This window comes from Plectrocnemia conspersa, unplaced genomic scaffold (assembly GCF_051122295.1).
Source record: "Plectrocnemia conspersa isolate PC_06_02 unplaced genomic scaffold, ASM5112229v1 ptg000009l, whole genome shotgun sequence".
Taxonomy (NCBI): Eukaryota; Metazoa; Arthropoda; class Insecta; order Trichoptera; family Polycentropodidae; genus Plectrocnemia; species Plectrocnemia conspersa.
In genome coordinates, this window is record NW_028277173.1 from 24,951,671 (window position 1) to 24,974,514 (window position 22,844).

The 22,844-nt window shown below is 29.9% G+C and overlaps 3 protein-coding genes across 3 annotated transcripts in view; all 3 read right to left on the reverse strand.

Annotated features, from left to right (window-relative positions):
* The window catches only part of LOC148232400 (uncharacterized), a 120,579-nt gene that overhangs the window by 5,628 nt on the left and 92,107 nt on the right, over window positions 1-22,844 (reverse strand). Inside the window, exon 3 of the mRNA XM_088192368.1 lies at window positions 3,648-3,822. Coding sequence (XP_088048494.1) covers window positions 3,648-3,822 — 175 coding nt within the window. The remainder of the gene's footprint in view (window positions 1-3,647; window positions 3,823-22,844) is intronic.
* LOC148232401 (uncharacterized) lies at window positions 15,598-22,143 on the reverse strand. The gene is made up of 2 exons (XM_088193562.1): window positions 21,814-22,143; window positions 15,598-16,364 (listed from the first exon to the last, which is right to left on the reverse strand). The coding sequence occupies exon 2, from the start codon at window positions 16,315-16,317 to the stop codon at window positions 15,598-15,600; it is 720 nt and encodes a 239-aa protein (XP_088049688.1). The 5' UTR covers window positions 16,318-16,364; window positions 21,814-22,143.
* The window catches only part of LOC148232402 (uncharacterized), a 30,262-nt gene continuing 25,107 nt past the window's right edge, over window positions 17,690-22,844 (reverse strand). The window contains exon 2 of the mRNA XM_088193563.1: window positions 17,690-17,782. Within this exon, the coding sequence (XP_088049689.1) occupies window positions 17,690-17,782 (93 nt within the window). The remainder of the gene's footprint in view (window positions 17,783-22,844) is intronic.

Sequence of the window (22,844 nt, forward strand, 5' to 3'; positions counted from 1 at the left end):
AGTAAAATGAACGTTCTGCAACTGATATCACATATTGAATTAAATCTATAGACTTTTGGTTTGTATTTCATAAAAAAATATTTGTTGTTCATACTTATTAATTTGTTTAAATTTTAGGTTAAAAATAAATGATCGTAATCACTTGTCTGTTTGGATAATTCGTTATATATTGTTCTAATTTAAATAATTAAGTGTCTACCATACATACTATTATTAAAAAAAAAGTTTCATTGACCTGGAAATTTTTTCTAAATGGCTAGAGTTTTTAGTAAGGTTCAGAAGGACAAATTGTGTATAGATGATGCAGTTGTAGATAGGTATATTTCTAATAAAAATCTATATCTCGACCTAATTCGTCCCAAATCTACTCGACTGATTTAAAGATGTAATTAATAAATTAATTATCAACAATCGCAGTCGTAACAAAAAATATACACACAATATATTGACAATGTGTGTCACGCTCGTGGCAGTGCAATAAATGCCATAACCACATTTGATACATGGATCCTTATAATCGTTTTCATAGATTAAACTTGAGCAACGCTTCAGATATATAAATTAGATAAAGTGCTACACGCCACATTTATGATGCAGATAAATTGCGACATGTGCGAGTTTTAGCACACATACAGTCAAACATAAATATTTCTCTGGTTGAGAGTTAGTAGTGATTCTGAGCATATTTTTTTCATGCGTATCTACAGATTCGCGTTTCGATCATTGACATTTTATCCGGTGCGGATCATCGATTGTTGTGCAAGCGACTCATGTTCAGTGACCGATAGATGTAATAATAATAAAGTAACGGGGTTTGTATGCGCAGATAATCTGCGCGGGATAGATCGATATGTTAGTTAATTGATTATACAATACAAATATCACTGTTTCTTCTATTATACGTGTTTATTCTTGTCGTAGTCTCCAAGTCGACTCCAAAGATAAAGGACTGCTTTTCTGGACCTAATCAGATGTGAAGTAGAAAGCCACTGTTTTCGGTAGTTGTTTCGGTCTATACTTGGCGTAGCGCCACCTAGTTGAGTTCAGTTGAACTCTCCTTTGTTTCAAGCCGGAAGCGAAGTGGTAGAAAAGTCAAGTTCCACATCGTAAGTGAGTGTATTGCGGCAAATATGATATTATATATGTATGCTCTCTCAAAGTACTCATTCTTCCTACATTAGATCGTCTGGTTATGCCATGATTTTGGTTAGAAACATACATTTTGTTTTTGTCTTTTAGCCGCCTAGTATGAATTCTCTTTGCGCAATATTGTAATTTTATTATGGGCCAGGTACCTATAGGCACATCTATCACATTGTACTGACACCGACTGTTCTTTTGTTTAGGTCTATATGCAAAGTGCATTTCTGTGAATGCTTCTAATCCGCCCAAATATGCGCTCTGCACGCAGTTCGTAACATAAGATATTATTTTATGGGACTTTTAGTACCAATTTTGTCTCAGCGATCTAAGAACATCACAATTTATTTAATACTTTTAGGGTCTGTGTCATCAAAAGTCATCAAAAATCACCGTTTTTGCTTTACCAAAATACTCAATGTTTAATTTGTATTGTATAATGATCCTTTGAGGAAACTTGTACGTAGTTGGAAATTAAGAGGTAATCGCAATAGTTTTTAACTCCACCTTCAATACAGCTGATTTCAAGGTGTGTTGGGCTACCGTACGATAATTACAAAAAAACGTTCAAACAATGTTTTTTGTTACAAAGCAATTAGATTTTTTAGACAAGTTTTAACGATTATGAAGATAAGGGTTCGTGGTAGCTGATAGCATTCAAAAGTCTACGTGGTTATTGTGCAATTGCGGGTGTTCTGCCGATCCCAAATGTTTTGTTAGATAAACCATTATCGTTTCAATGATTTCTAAATACCATTGTTAAAACTTCCATAAAAGCTAGATTTTTTATGGGTCCTCAAGCTATATTCTCAAATATCGAAACCTTATTTTTTCCTTACTGTAAATTTTTTAATTTTTTTTAAAATATATATTTTTGTGTTTATATATATTTTAAATATATATTATTATGCCGTGGAATTATAATAAAAGTTTTAAAACACTGACTTAATACAATTATGCATTTTCTAATTATCGTTTTTATTTCAAAAAATTTCAGTGTTAATTTTTTTAGCGGTAGAAAAAGTAATAGTCAATTATCGTTTTTATTGCTTATGTAGTTTTTGATATCAGAATTTTGTAGAAATAAAAAAATCAACTGTAACAAAAAATATCATATTTATATAAATCAGGCTATTGAATCTAAAAACAAAATTTAATAAAAGACGAAATAATAAAAATAACTATAAATAATACTTATTTTGACAAAATAATAATTACAACAATAAATCCCAGATATTTTAATGAAAAAAAAATCAATACCTGCAATAACAAAAATAATAATTTCGTAAAAAAATTCTGAGCAATTTTAATATTAAAATCTACTTTTCTATTTAAAAAAAATATATTTTTAATCTAAAATTAACAGCTAAGTTTTATGTATATGTATTTTACTATTTTTTATTTAGACCAATCATAATAAATGTTATTAAAAAATATTTTTCAGAGCAAAATTATACTAAAGTGTAATAAAAAGAGTTTTTTTCCCAAACCCCAGAAATTCAGATATATTTTATTTATGGGAAAACTATAATTATACAGTGAAATATATAAATAACGCTTATTATAAAATATTAATTATTAAATTTAAGTAGTAAAGTATTTTATTTTTATATATTATAGACAACTAATTGCATAATCAATAAAATACAAGTATATTTTTGATGAACTTTTTTTATTGAAAATATTTTTTAGAATCGTTCCTTCTTGTTTGATGTCATTTTATACAATTTCTCCAAAACATTAACAGATTCTAATGCAAATGTGCAACGTTGACAAGTCGTCTTGGAAAGCTTCATGTCAAAGGTTACATTTTTAGAAAGACGATTTTCTCCTATAGTTATTTTTTATAAATAAAAAATACTATACAGAACCATATGCATAATTGTCGATGATTGGTTCATGTTATTAAACGCCGAGGCGTGGCTTTTTCAACGTATGCAACTTTGCTTACATAAACTTGCAATCATTATCTATGCATGTAAGTAATCTCGGTTGACAATTATTATCCCGGTCGCAAATTATTCTCCACGTCCTGAATGCCTACGCGTCTAAAAACCAATTTGTAGTTTATCAAAGTGAGCATAAATCGATCTTGTTTCGATGACGTCACATTTCGATATAATGAGTAATTAAGCTGAGAATTATATGTATATGTATAATAAATATATTAGATCCAGGGGTTTGTCCTATATAGTATTTGTTATTTATGAACTTTCAATTAATATAAAAGAAAACAGTTTCGCTGAGAAGAGAAAGGTTAAGAGTAATTTTTGCAGCATCCCTTTCTAATCCGTCCGTAATCTATGTGCTCCGATACGATCGAATCGAAGCAGAAAAACGCTTCTAATCGTCAATTAAGTTAACCGAGATATATTAACAGGTCAATCTCAAGGTTAATCGCCGCCTATTCGTTCTGCGGCCTAATGAGGATAATAATCGTTCGGTCGACAGCGATGCGTAAATTACTTCCCGGTGGTAATAATTAAATGCTTTGTGATTTATTATACCTGGCATTAAGAAGTAGACGAGCAGGGCTAGGCCTATGCAGAGGGCCGTTAGCGCCAAGGGCCACTTCAAGAAGCGGCAGGATGAACGTAGACGCTTGGCTCCGTGGGTCCATGGTCCTCCTCCTACTCCATTGCCCATTGTAGGCACTCTGTAGAGAGAGTCTGGATGAGATCCCTAGAAAAATAAGATTTATTAGAAGTTTATAGCAGCAAAACATAATTAAATATAAACATGATTATATGTGAACATTTATTTAAAAAAAAAAACCTTTTGGGCCAAACCGATGTACAAGTCATTAAGCGGTATCGCCGTACATGTACGGTGGTCTATCTTTCACTGTTTTGAGGTACACCAGATTTATAATATCGACATATATAACTAAAGAAATTATTAATAAAAAAAAATAAAAAAATTTATTTGTATATTTTATATAAATGATCAAAAAATTCAATACTACGAAATAAATTAAACATTGTATATTATATCATATGTAATAAAACATACTGAGACCCTCTGAATAAATACAGAAAAATCCACAATGACCGAATAATATATAAAAATATGTAAAATAAATTAACGAAGTTTAATACCGATAAATGTTAAAAAATAATAATACAAAAAAGTACTAAAATAAATTAAAGTAATAAAATCTTAAAAATCACTGATTTTATTTTATAATTTATTATAAATGCAATATAAATTAACAATAAATAAATAAAAGGGAAATAATTATGGAAAAATACGTGAAATTAACCCATTACCAGATGTATACAAATTAAAAATGTGTATATACTAACTCAATACTCAAAGAGGTAACAAGTGCGCATTACACAGCAAATTTAATTGCAAAAACGCTAACAAATAAAACCACCTACTTTTATATAATTAAAGTGACCAGATTTTTAAATTATCAAAAAAAGATACTAAAAATAAAAAGACCATCTCGGAAATTTTTTTTCAAAGAAGACAAAATACTGCGGGAGCTAAAATTTTCACACTTCGTATATTTTTGTCTCAAGAGGACAAAAAAGGACAAAATTTTTGTGTAGGAAATTCTCATATATTTTATTAAATTACAATAAAATTTCACTAATTTAATATAATTAAACATTTTTAAAATGTACTAAGGGGCATCACGCTTTCTCATTATATACTTTTTGCTCAGGAACACGCTATGCGTTAAAACAATATAGATGGCTTAAAGTGTAAATTTGCTAACGACTTTGCAATCTCAGCTTGTACCTTTAATCGAAATACATAAGCTCAAAAAAATTCTATCTCCAATTAAACACCAAAATTTCAAATTAATATTATTGAGATATTGTTTTATTTTTCATCAATATTTAATATTAACTATCTTACTGCTAAAAAAATGACTGCAGTCTATTTATTTCCAAGAGTCAGTAAAAAACAAATACATGCAGAATTGATGTAATCGCTGAAAACAGAGCTGAACGTTTTTTTATAAATAAAAAAAAATAAAATATAAAGAAAAAAATATATAAAATATAAATATAAAAATATAAAGTTTAGTAACAAATATTAATGAAAAATGTAGTGTAATCAAGAAAATACTATAAATCAAACATCTAAAAACTAGTTTGGATTCAAAAGCCCCCAGAGAAATTGAAGCACAAATTATTGGAGTTCACCATTTTTTTAAAAATTAATTGTAAAAGGCAGGGCTGTGGAGTCGTTAAAAAAAAAACACGACTCCGACTCCGATTCCGATATTTACTAACAACACGACTCCACTCCGACTCCGACTCCGATTTCAACTCCGACTCAAAAAAGTTTAGTTTTATCAGGTATTTTTGGTGTTCTTCTACACGTTTAATTTTCATACGCTATACACATTCATTATTACGCAATTAAAAATTCATAAATTTCATAATTTAAAAAAATGGTCGGAGTCACTCATTTTTCACGACTCCGACTCCGACTCCAACTCCGGCCAAAACACCACGACTCCACGACTCCAACTCCGACTCCGACTCCGACTCCACAGCCCTGGTAAAAGGTGATACGATTTTGACAATCATACTTCGAGAACAACAAATCAATATTGTCCTGTGTACTAGCATGTATCGGTACATTCCTCACGGCGAACGACCAATCACATGGCAGAAGTTTAAAAGCACGCTTTGAAGCATTTCGTATATTGATTTGTTTTATCTGTATAGCATTTTGACATGTATTTAAATTATAAATTAATAAATTTATATAAGCATAGTTATTAGTGAGTTGACTCTATTAATAAAATTTCTTATAGATATAATACATTTATACAATATCGTACATCGATCATATACATATAATATATTATGCTTATAATACGTTCATACATCGGAACGTCGGATCGATGGCAAACGAGTTTTGTAATATTGCATTTTAGAGTGAAATCCCGACGACAATGAAATGTCGGCTGAATCGTCTTTGTTGTGTTGACCTCTAACCTAACTTAAACCATTACATAATATATATAAATAATAATTTATGAATGCTTAAACAGCCACGGGACGGAACTAACAAACCGCAACTTTCCACCGCAATGCAATAAGTCTAACGCTTAATCTCGATTTAGATCTGTGTGATTTTTTATTGTATTAATATACAGAATCTACCCGATGTGTATATAAAACAATAAATTATATAAAACACAAAAGAAAGTTTTGCGCTCGAGGATTGATAGTATTGATGGCAATCGTAAAAACAAATCGCAAAACAATTATCTACTAATCTCGGGCTAATATATCACGCCTAATCAATGCGATGTGATTTATTATTTAATTATGTGTATCTTTAAAGAAAGTTATGTTTTGTATGGTAAAGTGTGCACTTGGCGGGACAGTAAAAATCAACACAATATCTCATATCCAGAATCAGGGTGTCGCTTTTACTTTTTTAACATGTAAATATTATATTATGTCAGCCGTACATATCTCGAATGATGGACAGTTTGCAATCGCGTTTTCGGAACACCTGTTCACAGGTTAATTAACATTTTTTTACCGAAGAGTAGCGTTTATGATTTATATCCACAGTAACATTCGGAGAAATTTGGTGAATGTCGATAAGTCAAAATATTATGGCAAGTTGTCAAGTACATAGGTGGTAAATTTAATGATTATCTGTCCACGATCGTTTGCTGAATACGATATGGACCGTACTGCAAAAATAAATACTTGCTACTCTTTTATAATAGAGCAGATTTTTTCAACACCTGTTATACTTCTTATGTTGAATAGTCTGAATGTACCAGATTTTGACAGTGGAACATCATGATGTGAGTAACTTGGTTTACGAGTATTTCGCAAAACGAGGATATTTTTTAATCAATTTCGACTTGCAATAAAAGCAGTATAATCATGTCTTGAAAAAGCAGCAGTAGGTATGGCATATTTTTTTTCCCCAACTGGGCCTTTAAATCTTCTCGACAATCAATGATTCTTCTTGCAGTGAAGACATACATTTTGGAAAAGAATTTGCCACTTAAAGTCTTGTTATTTATATATAATACTCTTGCTCATCCTCCAACTTACGAGGAATGAAAACGACTTATTGGAGGAACTCGAGTTTATTAATACAAAGTTTATTCCTCCCAATACCACTCTATTACCTATTAAGTGAAGATCGGTAAGTCATTTCGATCTTCAGAAAGCTTTACAGCAATTCAAAGCGACCGAATGAACAGCTTTTTCCTTCAGAGACGTTTGGAATAATCATTTCCACATAGTGAGCTGCCTCAAGATCTTCGATAAAGCTTTAGAGAACCTTCAATTCTAATTAGAGGAAACTGTGCCCTAATTACGTCGATGGGTTTGCTCATATCGAGTTGGCAATTGAAAATGAAATTGTGGCATGAAGAACAAAATAAAATTCTGTAAGTAAAAATTTTTGATCTCCTTGCTTTTTTTCTAGGATTTTTTTAAGAGAGCTACGATATTTTTAATATTTTTAATTTATTTATTAGTTTTTGAAACAAGATACTCAGAAGCTCTTAGAAATACATTTTTAATTAAAACTACGGCAATTATCGTGTCATTAAATTTTGGTTACTCCTATTATAATGACCAAAAAATGTGCAAAAATATTTTTTTTTACATTTTATAATAGTTTTTATTGTAAAACGTTTTATAATTTTAATTATTTATCAAGATTTTACTTTAATTATTAGTCATAATATTCATCCGTGAGATTAGGAATATATGTAGAAACATGATCAACTGGAATTAAAATTACATAATAATTAATAATTCCGATTCCTTAGATTCAATGGAAATTAAAAAAACAGTGTTTTTTTTAATATAATATAATTTATTTTATTTTATTTCTATGGGATTCGAACTCAGATCATTCAGATATTATTCAGTGACTTATACCACTGGTCTATCGTGCTGTTTTGTACATGAACATCATTAGTAAGCAACAAATAAAAAATGTTACTTTAACATAAGTATCATAGATATATATTTTTACTACGAAATTAGATTTTAACTGAAAGGCGCTGGTAATAATTATACGCTGCTCTAAAATGTCTATGAAACTCAATTGCAAAGCGTCCATTTGTTGTTCAAACCCAAACCTAACCTATCGAAACTTCTAAAACTAATATTAGAACTTTTATTAGGTCAAGTTTAAAATAAAAACTAATTATCTCTCAGGAGAAAAAAAGTACAGACATTGCTCCATAGTTTGTCTGCATTTCGATATTGCACTATGTTTTAAAAATATGATAGCCATCCTTACCGATATTACGATGGACTTCTAATATAATAGGGCTGATCAAAGTATATAAAAATCGAATTTTGGTCAATAGGAGAGCGCAAAAAGCAATTATCACTTCCCAGAAGGCAAAAATTCACGTCAAAAGCAATAAAATCGTGTCGGCGCCGTCGCAGTGGGAACGCTCGGCAACGAGCGTTCCCACTGCGACGGTGACGGCACGATTTTATTGCTTTTGACGTGGATTTTTGACTTCTGGGAAGGGATAATTGTTTTTTGCGCTCTTCTATTGGGCAAAATTCGGTTTAGATGTTCTTCATTTGATTCTTACTCATTTCAAATCGTAATATTATGATATCACTGTGGTGAAGACACGATTTTATTGCTTTTGACGTGAATTTTTGACTTCTGAGGAGGGATAATTGTTTTTTGCGCTCTCCTATTGGTCAAAATTCGGTTTAGATGTTCTTCATTTGATTCTTACTCATTTCAAATCGTAATATTATGATATCACTGTGGTGACGACACGATTTTATTGCTTTTGACGTGAATTTTTGACTTCTGAGGAGGGATAATTGTTTTTTGCGCTCTCCTATTGGTCAAAATTCGGTTTAGATGTTCTTCATTTGATTCTTACTCATTTCAAATCGTAATATTATGATATCACTGTGGTGACGACACGATTTTATTGCTTTTGACGTGAATTTTTGACTTCTGAGGAGGGATAATTGTTTTTTGCGCTCTCCTATTGGTCAAAATTCGGTTTATATGTTCTTCATTTGATTCTTACTCATTTCAAATCGTAATATTATGATATCACTGTGGTGACGCCACGATATTATTGCTTTTGACGTGAATTTTTGACTTCTGAGGAGGGATAATTGTTTTTTGCGCTCTCCTATTGAACAAAATTTGGTTTAGATGCGCTTTATTCGATTCTCACTCGTAATATTGCAATAATTTTTTTAAATATAAACGCTTGATAATCGAGCATTTTCACCGAGATGGCAATTCACTATATGGCAACACTGAGCAGCAAAATAAACACGACTAATTATCAGGTAAATATTATGAGTAGATATTTTAATCATTATTAATGCATAATAAAAATATTTCGCATAAAATATTATTTTAGAAAATATGTTGCAACGGTGATTTATTTTTATATTAATATTATTATTTATTCAAGAAATTATATTACGAAGTTAAAAAATATATAAAATGCCATTTTGTCATGAGGCCTGGAATCATTGTTATTCTCAGGAACCGGATCGCTCTCGGCATACAATAACTTGAAATTTAATTAAAGACCTCAAAAATATTGACTTGTTAATAAAAATATAAATTAAGAGAGAAAAATTCTTATATTCAATAAAAAGAAAAGAATCACTCTCACGTTATCATTCAATGCAAGAATCTTTGGAAAGAATACTACATCCTTATTTATGACTGTAGTAAGCAAGATAAACGTAGCTAGAATGATTGTTAACTATTAATAACAGATATGTCAATATAAGATACAACTAAAACCTCTTTGTGGTAAAAATAATTATATTGTATATTGTGTTATTATTTATTAAATAGAAACATGATTGGAATTTATTTACTTTGACATAATATAAAGACAGCTTCCTCATTCGTATGAGAGTTCAGTTGGAAACAATGACCGATGACGGATGAAACTGTGCCGCAACAAATTAGATGCGCTATTGTTCGACAACAATCGGTCGTATATCATAAAAGCAGTCAACAAATGATTTTCTCGTATCGAGTTATGAAAACATAATAATTTTCACCTTCGAAGACGCCTGTGGTGGGCGTCTATCGTAAATTACATAATGGGCTTGTGTGTTTATAGTGCTCTCAGCACGAGACATGTTTTCGTTTTCATTGGAATTCGTATACAAAACAGTGTTTAATCTCATTGTTCTAAATTTTATTAAAATTCTATAAAACATTCTAAAGACTATCTCAAAAAAAAATATTAATTAATATTACTCATAACCGTCTGATTAGTGAAATATAAAGCTCGATCGGGAGACGGATAAATCTGTCTTTGAATATTGATTGGTAACAAAAGGAGCAGGATAGAGCTAAAGTAATCCATTGTGCAGTGGCGGATTACTCTATAAGTGCATGAGATAAGTGCTTCAAAAATAACTTATTAATTATTTAACACAAATATTTTCAATTTTTTTTATGTTGCGACAAACTAAACTTATACAAACAATATATCTTTAGGGAACACTGGTTTATTATATATATAATTTATTAAAAGATAAACTCGTTTCATTCTTTCTCTTGACATTAATGACATCTTATTAATTTTACTGAATGACAGTTGCATCTGTCATATGCCAATGCAAAAAAGTGCACTGGCATTCCATCGCGATGTGTATAAGCGTCGGTTATTAAAATTAATAATAATATTATAAAACTTCCGTCGCGGATTTCCTTTAAAGATTAAAAAGAAGAAAGTGATTTACCGCTTGGCCGGAAATTAAGATAAGGCGTTATCTAAAGAGAAGTCGTTAGAAGTCGTAAAGATGTCGTCGGCTCATCCGAAAGTTACTTCGGTTCTGTGTGATTTTGCATTAATTACAAATAAAAAATATTGCGAAGCGCAAAATCATAATGAAATCAATAGTTTGAATTGATCAACCTAATGCTTCTCTAAGTTCAGATGATCCTTTAATGTTTAGATATATCGAGAGCGATTCTCCTGGTGGATTAGTTAAAAAGAGAAAACGGAAACGTCTGACACGACTCAGACTCGTAAAATCAAAAGATGGCAAAAGAGCATCGTGAACTTGCCATTAATTGATTTCTCTTTGTCGAAATTGCTATATAGATCTGAACATGCCGCGAAATGTTCAGATCGTGATCCGAAGATCTAGCAACGCCCCGTAGATCACTGAGATCGATAAGTCAATTTCGCAACGTGGAAATCACACAGAATGTGCATTTGTAAAATGTACACATATGTATCCATAATTCGATTATTTAGCTCGGAGGTTGTAGCAAAATATATCTTCTTAATATACATATATGTATATATTTGCAATCGAATAAAATACAAGTTACTTGGATCATATACAGACACGGTCCACTGGAAGTCGTTAAATAAGACTAGTTCTTTAGACGTGAAATCATTAGAGGTCTTATCTTAATGTAAATAGTATTAAAATGCAAAAGAAGCAGTATTTCATATAATATAACACACGCACACTTATAATTTATAATACATAATCACTTTCTAGTTTTCGACCTTTCAATATATTATATATTAATGTGTATACTATATATTTTGACTACTATGTGCATTGCGTGTTTTAAGCGATTTTTTTATACTCATAGCTCATTAAGTGATGATGATTGAGCGTCAGATTATTGCAACTGTTGCCATAAAGAGCAATTCGGTATTGCACAATTTTTTCTGGGACGAAAAAGTGAAATAAAAAATGTTGAAATTCTTCGACATTGCCAAAGCGCGAAAACGCCTTAATTGATTTTTACCGGTAAATTCATCTTCAATTAATTACGATTATGTAAAAGTGTATAATATAATAAACTCTTTAAATCCTTACACTATTATTTTGTAAAAAGTAAGACTATATTAGCCAATAGTAGTGCTATACCATAAAAAAATTTAACAAATTCATCATTGCTTTTCGTTAAATAACTTTGATACTGTGAGAAATGTACACACATTAAATATATTAGAAAATAGTACGCTACTTAAATTCATAAGTTAACTATGTATTTATAAAATCTTGGTTGCAGTTAACCATATTAAAATGTATACAAATACTTTTACAAAGAAATATATGTATGTACTACATACGTACAGCATTTGGCTTTTATGGCAATCGTATATTTTAAATTAATGTTTATTTTTTTAAATATTATTAAATTTATGTAAGGGGAACATTAACCCCTATACATATTATATAAAGCTGTTCCATAATCAAATTTAGACTTATACTCCTAACTTCCGGCATTGAATCGGTTAAAATGTAAAACATTGCGTAATAATAAAAATAAAACTTTCACGCCATGTTAATGTTTAAACTGCATTTACGTATCAAATCGATAAATTCAACCTAAAAATGCAAATTTATAACGTAACGTCTTCGCCGCCATTGTGACAATTTTCCCCAGAGAATCATAAACGAATTATTTACGGCGTTTTTATGGCGTCCGATTTAGTTTCCGCTTGGCATAATGCCACTATCAAAATCGTGGAAACGACTTTGATCATCAAATAAATCAAACTGTTAAATTCGATTTAATTACGCGACGTAATAATGATCATTACTAAAAATACTCAAATTAATCGCTCGAATAAAATATTTTCATTTCATCAGCTTAATAGAAGAGTGTCACAACAAAATAATTACAAACATTCGAATCCCATGTTGTTGGCCGAAGAATGTATGTATAACAAATTGGAAGTCGTGGCGTACGCTGTATTACAGAATAACAATGAGTCTAGTTCCACCCCGGATCATCGACATTAGTCGGAAAATCCATAATTGAAAGATACGTTGGACTTCTTTCAAATTCTCAAAGCTATATAAACAAGAGTACTGCTGTACTAAATCACTTCTGCCTCTTTCACTAGTTCAATTTTTACTTAGAATAACGACAGTTCAATCGAACTTGTTCCAAGCAGAATTACGCCTAATCGACCGAGACGACCCTTAGAAGGCTGACGATATCCGCTTTCCTTCAACTATCCAATCAAGCCCCAGATCTTTGACACGACTCGATACTGTGAGACAGATATAAAATATATAAAAGAGAAACAAATCGCTTATTATAAAAAAATAGACAACAAATTAAATGGCCAGAATTTAAATCAACTTTGGGTCAGAATAAAAGTCAAATCTCGGTTAGAATTTTATTACAGCCTGGTCATAATAATTATATTATTCAGGGTAAGAATAAATATCAAATGGTTAGAATAAAAATAGGACCAGAATTAAAATACAGGACGATCAAGAGAATTTAATAAAATATTATAATATTTATAAATGTATATGTATATGGGCAATAAATTATTTATAGTAAAAGTTAAAGGAGCATGAAAATATTTTTTTTTGTATTTTAAAATATTATGTTGTATTTTTTGAATAATATTCTGTACACTGTAATGTACAAAAGTTTCAGAGAAAATAAATCGAAAATAGCTCCAAAAACAAATAATAAATTATTGTACATTGCAACGTGCAAAAATCCATCCGATTAAGAAACTTGATAAATATGCTCTTTTTCCAATGGATTGTCCTATTAGTTTATTAATAATTTAATAAAATATTTTAATAATATTAAAATTAGTATTTCTGAGATGTGACGGTCTCTTTACAAACCGACGATATTATGAAATTGTAAAAAATGTGTCAAACATGACTATTAACATGCATTGTAATTAATTTGGAACAGCATTATTGTCATCGAATGTCCCATCCCTAGTGATAAATGACATTAGACGTTTCTATTTAAAGCTTTAAAAATTATTATTTGGCCGTAAGTTAAGCCGGGGTTAACAGCTGAAAGACGTGGCCGTCAATAGAACGATTTGAACCTATTGTATCGTCGCAAGATTAAAAATAACATTAACGAGCAAAAAAACGAAAGTTAAGATGACGATATAGCAGAAAATACCACAGGGACGTAATAAATTGACAATTTGCGAGTGAAAGCGGAAAAGGGAAATGTGCGCAGGCGTCGCGCCGGCCATATCCTTGATGATGGCACTGTCGGATTTTATTGTTCGTTATTGCCCCGCGAGAGTAAAAGTTTATCTTGTAAACGCTATTTTATCTGCAATAAAACAATGAGCATTGTTTATCCATGTAGTGACCATATGTATCATTTTAAATGGGACACTACCGTTTTTTGTTTCCTCAAAAAAAGTTCCCTTTATCTCAATTAATAATAATAATAATTTTTAAAGAGAAATATCGCTATGCGGTTAAACAAATTGCAGTAATTGATTATGTAATGCAATAATGAATGAGAAAAAATCTGGAATTTCTCGCTTAGGAACACATTACTTTATATACTGCATATTTTTGATTTACATGTATATTTAAATCATCTAATTCAAAAGTGCATTATGGAAAAAAATATTAAAAAAAAAACATTTATTAAACATATTTATATAAATAAGTTAACATGTACATACAATTAGTATACACCAAAGCATATGTTAAAAACAACAATAATTGTAATACGAATAATACAAGTTGACCTAAAATATATTTTGAATCATAAAATCTGCCATATGTGATCCAATCTCTGTGATTAAAAATTTGTATTAAATGAACTTAATTTACATACAGTTGTTTTAGTGACTTTTGCTCTTATTTAATATTAATTTATTTTTGTTTATATTAGATATTACTTAATACTATGGCGAATTTTAAATTAAAAATGTAAACGGATAATCTGTTTTATATATAGCATATAAAAATGAATTTTTAATGAAGTCATAATAAAAATATTAATAATATTTATAAATCGATTTATATACTTGAATATTTTAGTATTTAGATGTAATTTATGTATAATAGAGATGTTGCAAATTTAATATTTGAAGGATATGAAAAAAAATTATGTGATGTTATACAATCTCATATTTGATACAAATAATAAATAATTCATCTATTTAAATTAGACACTAAGTGACTGAGTGGTTGTTGATAATGACAAAATAGAAATTTTGTCATGTCTATTAGAGAAAAAAAGCAATTAAATAACTTGAGAGAGAAAAAAGTAAAGTAGATTTGCAAAAATAATGTTAATCGAATAAAAAAGTGTTTAATACTATTGCAAAACATTTAAAGAAATAAAATATGTATATTTTTGCATAGCATCAATATATTTTATGGGTTTACTAATGAATCTATATTTATTAGATACAAATCTAAATTTATAATAAACGGTTTAACGCACATTATTGATCTCGCCTTCCATGCCGTTGACTAATTAATTAATTAATTAATCCACATACTTGTGCAAGCGCCTAGATAATGAGATCCATTCGTTAAGATGAAAGAGAAGAAAAAATGTCGTAACAGAGCCGTTCTAATATCGGTATCAATTATTCAGATGGGTACACGTAGCGCGGTTTCTAATTAACATTTTTTCTCTAATGTCTTTTTAGATGTGCCATTAGTGTTTGTATTTAACATATTGATTTAAGTTATAAAAAATATATCATACCTGATACTTGTATTTATGGAATCCCTTGAGCGTATCAGTCAATTCCACTTGCTGATCTGGAGCGTATTGGAATCTGCTGCTTCTGAAGCAACCGTCCTGTTGAACCTGCTCTCTGGAAGAGCATTTAATGGCTGCATTAGCCAAGCACTTAGCGTTTTTTCCAGTATAATCAAAGTTTAAGTTTCCAACGTCAACTGGATACTCTCCTTCTTCTACGATGTTTTCAGCTATCGTCGGCAAACTATTGTTCTGCGCCAAAGAGTTATTCGGAGTGGCTGGTCTGATCTTGAAAGTGTTCGAGAAAGTACTAATGTTGGGATTGTACTGCTGATAAATAGGATCGGCCGTGTTCCTTTGCTTGTTGGTCGATTCAGAATATATGCATTCTTTGTTCGGAGAGTGATAGGTGAAGGTCGAGACGCTTTCGCTGATGCCTTTGGAGTCCAAGTGGGGACTCAAGTCTTGGTTTATGGTAGGCGTGTAAACGGCAATGGTGTGAGGCTTGTCGTATTGCTTCTTGGGCTGGACTTTCGGCGGAGAGTGGAACTCTTTCGGAGAACAATATTGAGTACCTACCGACTGCTTGTAATGTATATTTTGCTTGATCTTAGATAAATTGTTCTGGGCGTTTTTATACGAGCTTGCATTGTTTGGACTTTTAGCGTTCAATGTAATGGATCTGTCCGATTGGACGTTATAATTTCTGCTCACCATCTTAATTTATGTGTTTGATCAATTTACACTATAAACAGCATCTTAAACTATAACATAATACAAATATTAAACTTTGTGTGAATACTTCCAATTCAATGTCTATAATATACCGTACATTTATTGGCAATTATGCGACTTAACACTGCAATAAATTGCATGTTTAAATACGATTTGCAATGCAAATCGGTTTTGTAAATGTTTCTATTCAAATACGATCTATAAAATTATCGAGTGAACGATTTGTTTGTCTTCAGAGACAATGTGCCATGTGAACGTTTTCACTTGAAGCAAAGTGGAGTAACACAGTATGTACATATGTACATATGTACAATACGTACATGACATTGTGTTTTAAATCGCGTTTTAATGATGACTAGATTATTTTGTTTGACACAGATTTTTGACCATTTTTATCATGACAATGTCATAAAATGGGAACGAAATTTTATTTAAAGCACCAAGTCATATGTGATGAGTTTAAAATCATAGATAAAAATGTTGAATACATGGTTATTTATTAATTCTTTTAAAAGAGCCATTATTGTTATATTTACATTCATACATCGGAAACCAGTTCTTCTGATATAGTAGATAAATTTGATCATACCGATCTTTAGAGCTTTAAAAACTATTTATTTTAAAATTAAACTGGAACAGAAATATTTATTTATTTGAATTAACCTTTCGGTTTTAAAAAAACAATAAGTCGGCTTTTACTTAGTTAGAAAAAATGCCGAGTAGTGTATTTGATAACTTTTTTAAATGTATTTATTCATTATATAAATATTAATATTAAGATTGTAATTACAAAAATCTCGGCAATAAAAGAGTTAAGAATACCTATGAATCAAATATATTTAAATTTCCTCTTCAAAAATTTGCTGAATTCATGAGCTTCATTCGTGAATAAATAATCTGCCGAATGCGTGAAGGGTGCAATAATTGTTTTGTTTATTACGTGCATTGGGCAAAATAAGCAAAAAAAAACATTAACTACAGTGATGTTCATTTTTCTTTAGAATGCAATAAAAGTCTAGAATTATAAATATGATAACGCACAAATTTTATTAATAGGTATTTTTACGATTTTTCAAAAGTGGGTGTATGGTCGATTTTTAATCTCTTATGGTTTAATAGTTTGACAGGTTAGGTGCGATAGTAGCGCTCCAGTGGTGTTTTTCGTAACTAAACCAAATATCAATTGATTATTTAAAAAATCAGTCATTAATTATAGTGATGGATTCAATATATTAATGTGTTAATGTTGACAGGTTAAGGAACATTAACATATACAAAATACTCCTTCGCACACCTCGTTTGATCAAGTTCAGTAAAAATGAGGTGAGTTCGCGACCCAACACCATTTTAAATTTTAATTTCTTATCTCATCAATCAATATCGACAGCTTAGATGTGTTGTTGTGTTGCACATTCTTTCCATCTAACCGATAGCTAACCTTTCGGCGCTAAAACGAGAGCGAAATTGCACATCGCTTTATTATGTCTTCACGTATTATTATGAGTGTGTATTCATATTTTATTATAACGCATGAGAACCGTTTTCGTTCGGTTGCATGTGTGTATTATAGTGTAAATATTTTGTGGGAACTCGAGCGCGTTTGTTCGAACAATCGGTTGCGCAATGCTTTTGCGCAATCGACAGCGACGTTTCGGAGGCGCTTACCGGCGCTTTCGTCTGGGAATTTTCTCACAGCAGGGGTGCCAACCTTTCGGGAAAAGCCGAGTTGCCCAATTACGTCAGGTTGCATAACCTTAATTCAAATTGGCAAATGAGTAGTCGCAACGATGGGAAATCACAAATTAATTAGCTTGCAGCTTTACTATTTAAAGCGCGCTCGGTATTACCCTTTTCGAATATGCATAACATATTTTTTAATTTAATGTATAGCACTGAGGACTACCAACCTTTTGGGTAAAGCAGATTGTCCAATTATATCAGAATGCACAACCTTGATTTAAATTAGCAAATGAGTAGTCGTAACAACAGGAAATTACAAACCAATTAATTTGCAGTTTTAATTTTTATGCGTTCGGAATTACCCCTATTAAATATGCATGACATTGACTTTAATTATTAGGGTTGACAAACTTCTGGAAGTAATAGGACTACATATGTAATATCGTCAAGTTGCACAACACTGGCTCAATATTTTTCTGCATATTATTATTTCTATATGTGAAATTAACATCACTTTTTGGTAAAAATATTGTTAAATTTTATTTATGTTTCACAACATTGATTCGGTTTGCCGAATGAGTAGTTGTAAAAATTGTTGCAAAAAAATTGCAACTTTATTAATTATAACATGTTCGAAATTACACAATTTTAATTATATTTCTACGTTTTTTTAATTTTACCAAAATAAGCAGTAATTATTTTTTAATTTTAGACACTGTTAACCCCTTAATAATTTTATTTCCATTCTCAATCCAACTGATTGCTTAATGTTACTCTTTTTCATAAATATTGAATTAAACAAGATATGCACTATTTCGCAAAGTCTGTTTTTTTATAATTTGACATAAGTCACATAGAAAAAACTGGATTCAACAAGAGCACCAAGAATCGAAAAAATTGAAGTACTACTGTTAAAAGAGTATTACTCCCTTTTAAATTTGCTCATAGCAGTAGAACAATTTTGTCAGGTTGCTTAGCACCTGATTCGGCAAATGAGTATACGCATTTTTTAAATTATGTAATAAATTAATGTTTAGATAGTAGTTCTAAATGGCCCGGCAATTAAAGAGTTAATAGTGTAGTGATGTATCAATTATTTTTAAAACGTTTGGTATTGCGATACTAAATTAATATTAAACAATTAATATTTTATACTGGTGAAATAAATTGTGAATTATCTCATAGCCAATTATTTAAAAATATGTATTATCACTTTCTTTAGATTGCTTAACAGCAATAATCGCATTTTTAAAATTATATAAAAATCGATATTTATAGTAATTCTAAAATTGAGCTAAATGAATTAATCATTTTTAAAACGTTTTGTATCACGTTTACTGAATTTATTATGATATAAATAATAATTATAAGATCTTATATTGATAAACACTGATACTTCGATTTATTAATTTTCCTATTGTATTCAGCAAAAGATGAGTTGCCTAATTTTTTATAGTTGGTTATCAACTGATTTGGCAAATGAGTAATATTATAATTTAAATAATGTAAAAAAAATCGATATAAGCATTTAGGTTATGGTCTTTAAAGACTCGGAAATTAAAGGGTTAATAGTGCTTTATAAATTAATTATTTTTTAAACATTTGATATTACGTGTACTGTATTTATTATGATATAATTAATATTTTTAGATCAAATATCAATGTTTATCAATATATAGATAATAATCTCAATAAACTTGGCAATGAAAGGGTTAATAGTATTGTGTAATTATTTGATATTTTGTTGAATATATTTACTATAATATAATTAATAATTTTAAAATTTAACACCTGATTTGTCGTATGAGTAATCGCATTTTTTAAATGATGTAAAAATCTATGTATAGATTTGGCAATGAAAGATTTAATAGTGCTGTATTAATTAATTATTTTTAAAACGTTTCGTATTACTTTTACTAAATGTATTATGATATAAATATGAATTATAAGATATTATCTCGATAAACACCGGTGCTTTAATTCGTGAATTTTCTCATTGCTGTAAAACCAATTATTCAGGAAAGTGCTTGTTGCTATTTTTTCAGGTTGCCTAGCACCTGATTTGGCGAATGAGTAATCGCATTATTTTAATGATGTAAAAAATCTATACATACATATATATATAGTAATCCTAAAAGGCCTGGCGATCAAAGGGTTAATAGTGCTGTACTAATTCATTATTTTTAAAACATTTAGTATTACGTTTACTATATTTATTATGCTACAATTAATTTTGTAAAATCTTATATTGATGTTTATCAATATAATATCACTAAACGAACAATAATCTTAAAAAGCTTGGGAATTAAATAGTTAATAGTGCTGTATTAATTAATTATTTTTAAAAAGTTTGGTATTACTTTTACTAAATTTATTTTGATAAGAATATGAATTATAAGATATTATCTCGATAATCACTGGTGCTTTAATTCATGAGTTTTCTCATGATAGTAAAATCAATTATTTAGAAAAATGTGTGGTGTAATTTTTTCAGGTTGCCTAACACCTAATTTGGCAAATAAGTAATCGAATTTTAATGCTGTAAAAAATCAAAAAAGGCTCGGCAATCAAAGGGTTAATAGTGCTGTATTAATTAATTATTTTTAAAACGTTTAGTTTTGCGTTTACTACATTTATTATGATACAATTAATATTTAATAAACACTGATGCTTTAAATTGAAATGAGTAGAACCAATTATTCAAGGAAATGTTAGCTGCCATTTTTTTTTAGTTTGCCTAACACCTGATTTGGCGAATGAGTAATGGCATTATAATGATGTTAAAGTTCGATATATAGATAGTAATAAAAAAAATCTCGGTAATCAAGGGAATAATAGTGCTGTATTAAAATAATAATTTTAAGAGCTCAAATTAATAATCACTGGTGCTTTAATTGGCTCAGCAGTAGTAGCAATTATTCAGGAAAAGATGCGTTGCCTAATTTCCTCAGGTTGCTTAACACTTGATTTAGCGAATAAGTAATCGCAATTTCAAGAAAATGCAACTATTGCACTGTTAATCAATGCAAACCTAATTTTAAATAAAAATAGTTAACTTTTTTATAGTTTTTCTTAATTTATATGAGTTTGTTTTTACTATTAGACTTATTATATATTTTTATTTTTCTACTATTAACTAGAAAATGGGTAAAAGGGAGCAAAATTAATTTTTAAACGTGTTTATTTTATATTCCTAATTTTGTAGTTTAAGAAAAAAATTAATGCTTTACAGGTACTGGTTTGCGCTATTTCGATTCTATGAAATAAAATAGTTCTAACTTCAGAAAAAAACTAAGTAGTATTTTACAAGTTATCGAACCATTTAGGGAAAACAAAATTATGCAATATTTTAACCTTGACAATTGACTAATGAGCAATGAGTCATCACAATGACGGGAAATTGCAATTGGTTCATTATTATTGAAAATTAGAGAAAAACAACTTCCATATTACCCCACTGTTATAAATGCACAATTAGCGTGAATAATTTACTTTTATATTGTTCTAATTGCTAAATTAAAAGAATTTATATTATTTTTTATTCTTATAAATAATATAATTTAGGAAACATATTTTTTTTAGAAAAATACCATGATTTTTTTAACAAGGGACCATTTAATTTGCTATTATATATATATATTTTTAATTTGAATATAAAACTGATCTGTCTCTAAAAACAAATGAATAATTAATTTAGAGGGAATAAAAATATATATTGCGAAGCAATACTTATTTTTACAGATATTTAAACTTTTTAAATTTAATTGATAAAATAAAAATTATCTCAATTGGTAGTACTTCACACAAAATTAAACTGATGCGGTTATTAAAACAAATGTTTTTTGTCTAAAATGTCAAAACATCTGCAACAAGATGAACTAATCTCTTCAGCAACGTTTAATTAAAACGACGCATAACGTTTTCATTAAATTTTGCAAAATAACTATTTCGTTATTACATTAACACTTTGCGGTCAAATGACACTGATATTTTTTTGATCTTACAATATTAAAAAATATATGTCAAATACATTCAGCATTAACACGTTGCGGTTGAACGACACTGATATTTTTTCTATTCTTCAAACACAAAAACATCACAAAAAACTGTATCACTACTACTGTATCACTCGATTGACCGTTCGGTATCGACCGCTCCGCGTCGACTCGCTCGGTTGACTGTCGCTAATCACACATCCACCCAACAATGGTTCCAGAAAGAAACTGAAAAAAGGAACAAAAGACACGCAACTGTTGATTAGTCGTCTGGTGAAATACTATCGCCACTCGCAACAATGGTGGAAAATCAAAACGGAGCCGACGTGAGAAAAATCCGTTGACTAACGTCCGGGACGGCGGATCTCGATCCGGTTCTCACGCGTTTTTCGATTTCTTTGAGATTTTTGAACAGTTTGCAGAAATCGAAAGTGTAAAACAAGACAATGGGGTGGTAGCAAGTGACCCAATTATTCGTCTCAAGTCAAGAAACGGGGCAGCCGCAAAGCGTTACCAAATTCGCGGCACTCACGAAGACCAAACATTAGGTGTTAATTCCGTAACGCCTCTTTTTTTTAAGTAAAAGAACTAATTGCGTTCTGACACGCGTAAAATATTGCGTTATGCTTCGTCGGGCACTTTTGGTGAAGAATTTCATTCAGATTTGTTTCAAAACTACGCGTTTTGATCGAGTTGCGAATTGAGTCGTGCTCTACTCTTCAGACGGCAATATTGATACAATAAAGCAATCTAATATAATAATACAAATATATTACACAAGGAATTTTATCTGAAAATTACAGATACATGTTTATTTTAAAAGTGAAACAAATC

What these genes read in the sequence shown, in the direction of transcription:
- LOC148232401 (XM_088193562.1), bottom strand. Translation starts at nt 16,317, where the DNA reads ATGGTGAGCAGAAATTATAACGTCCAATCGGACAGATCCATTACATTG.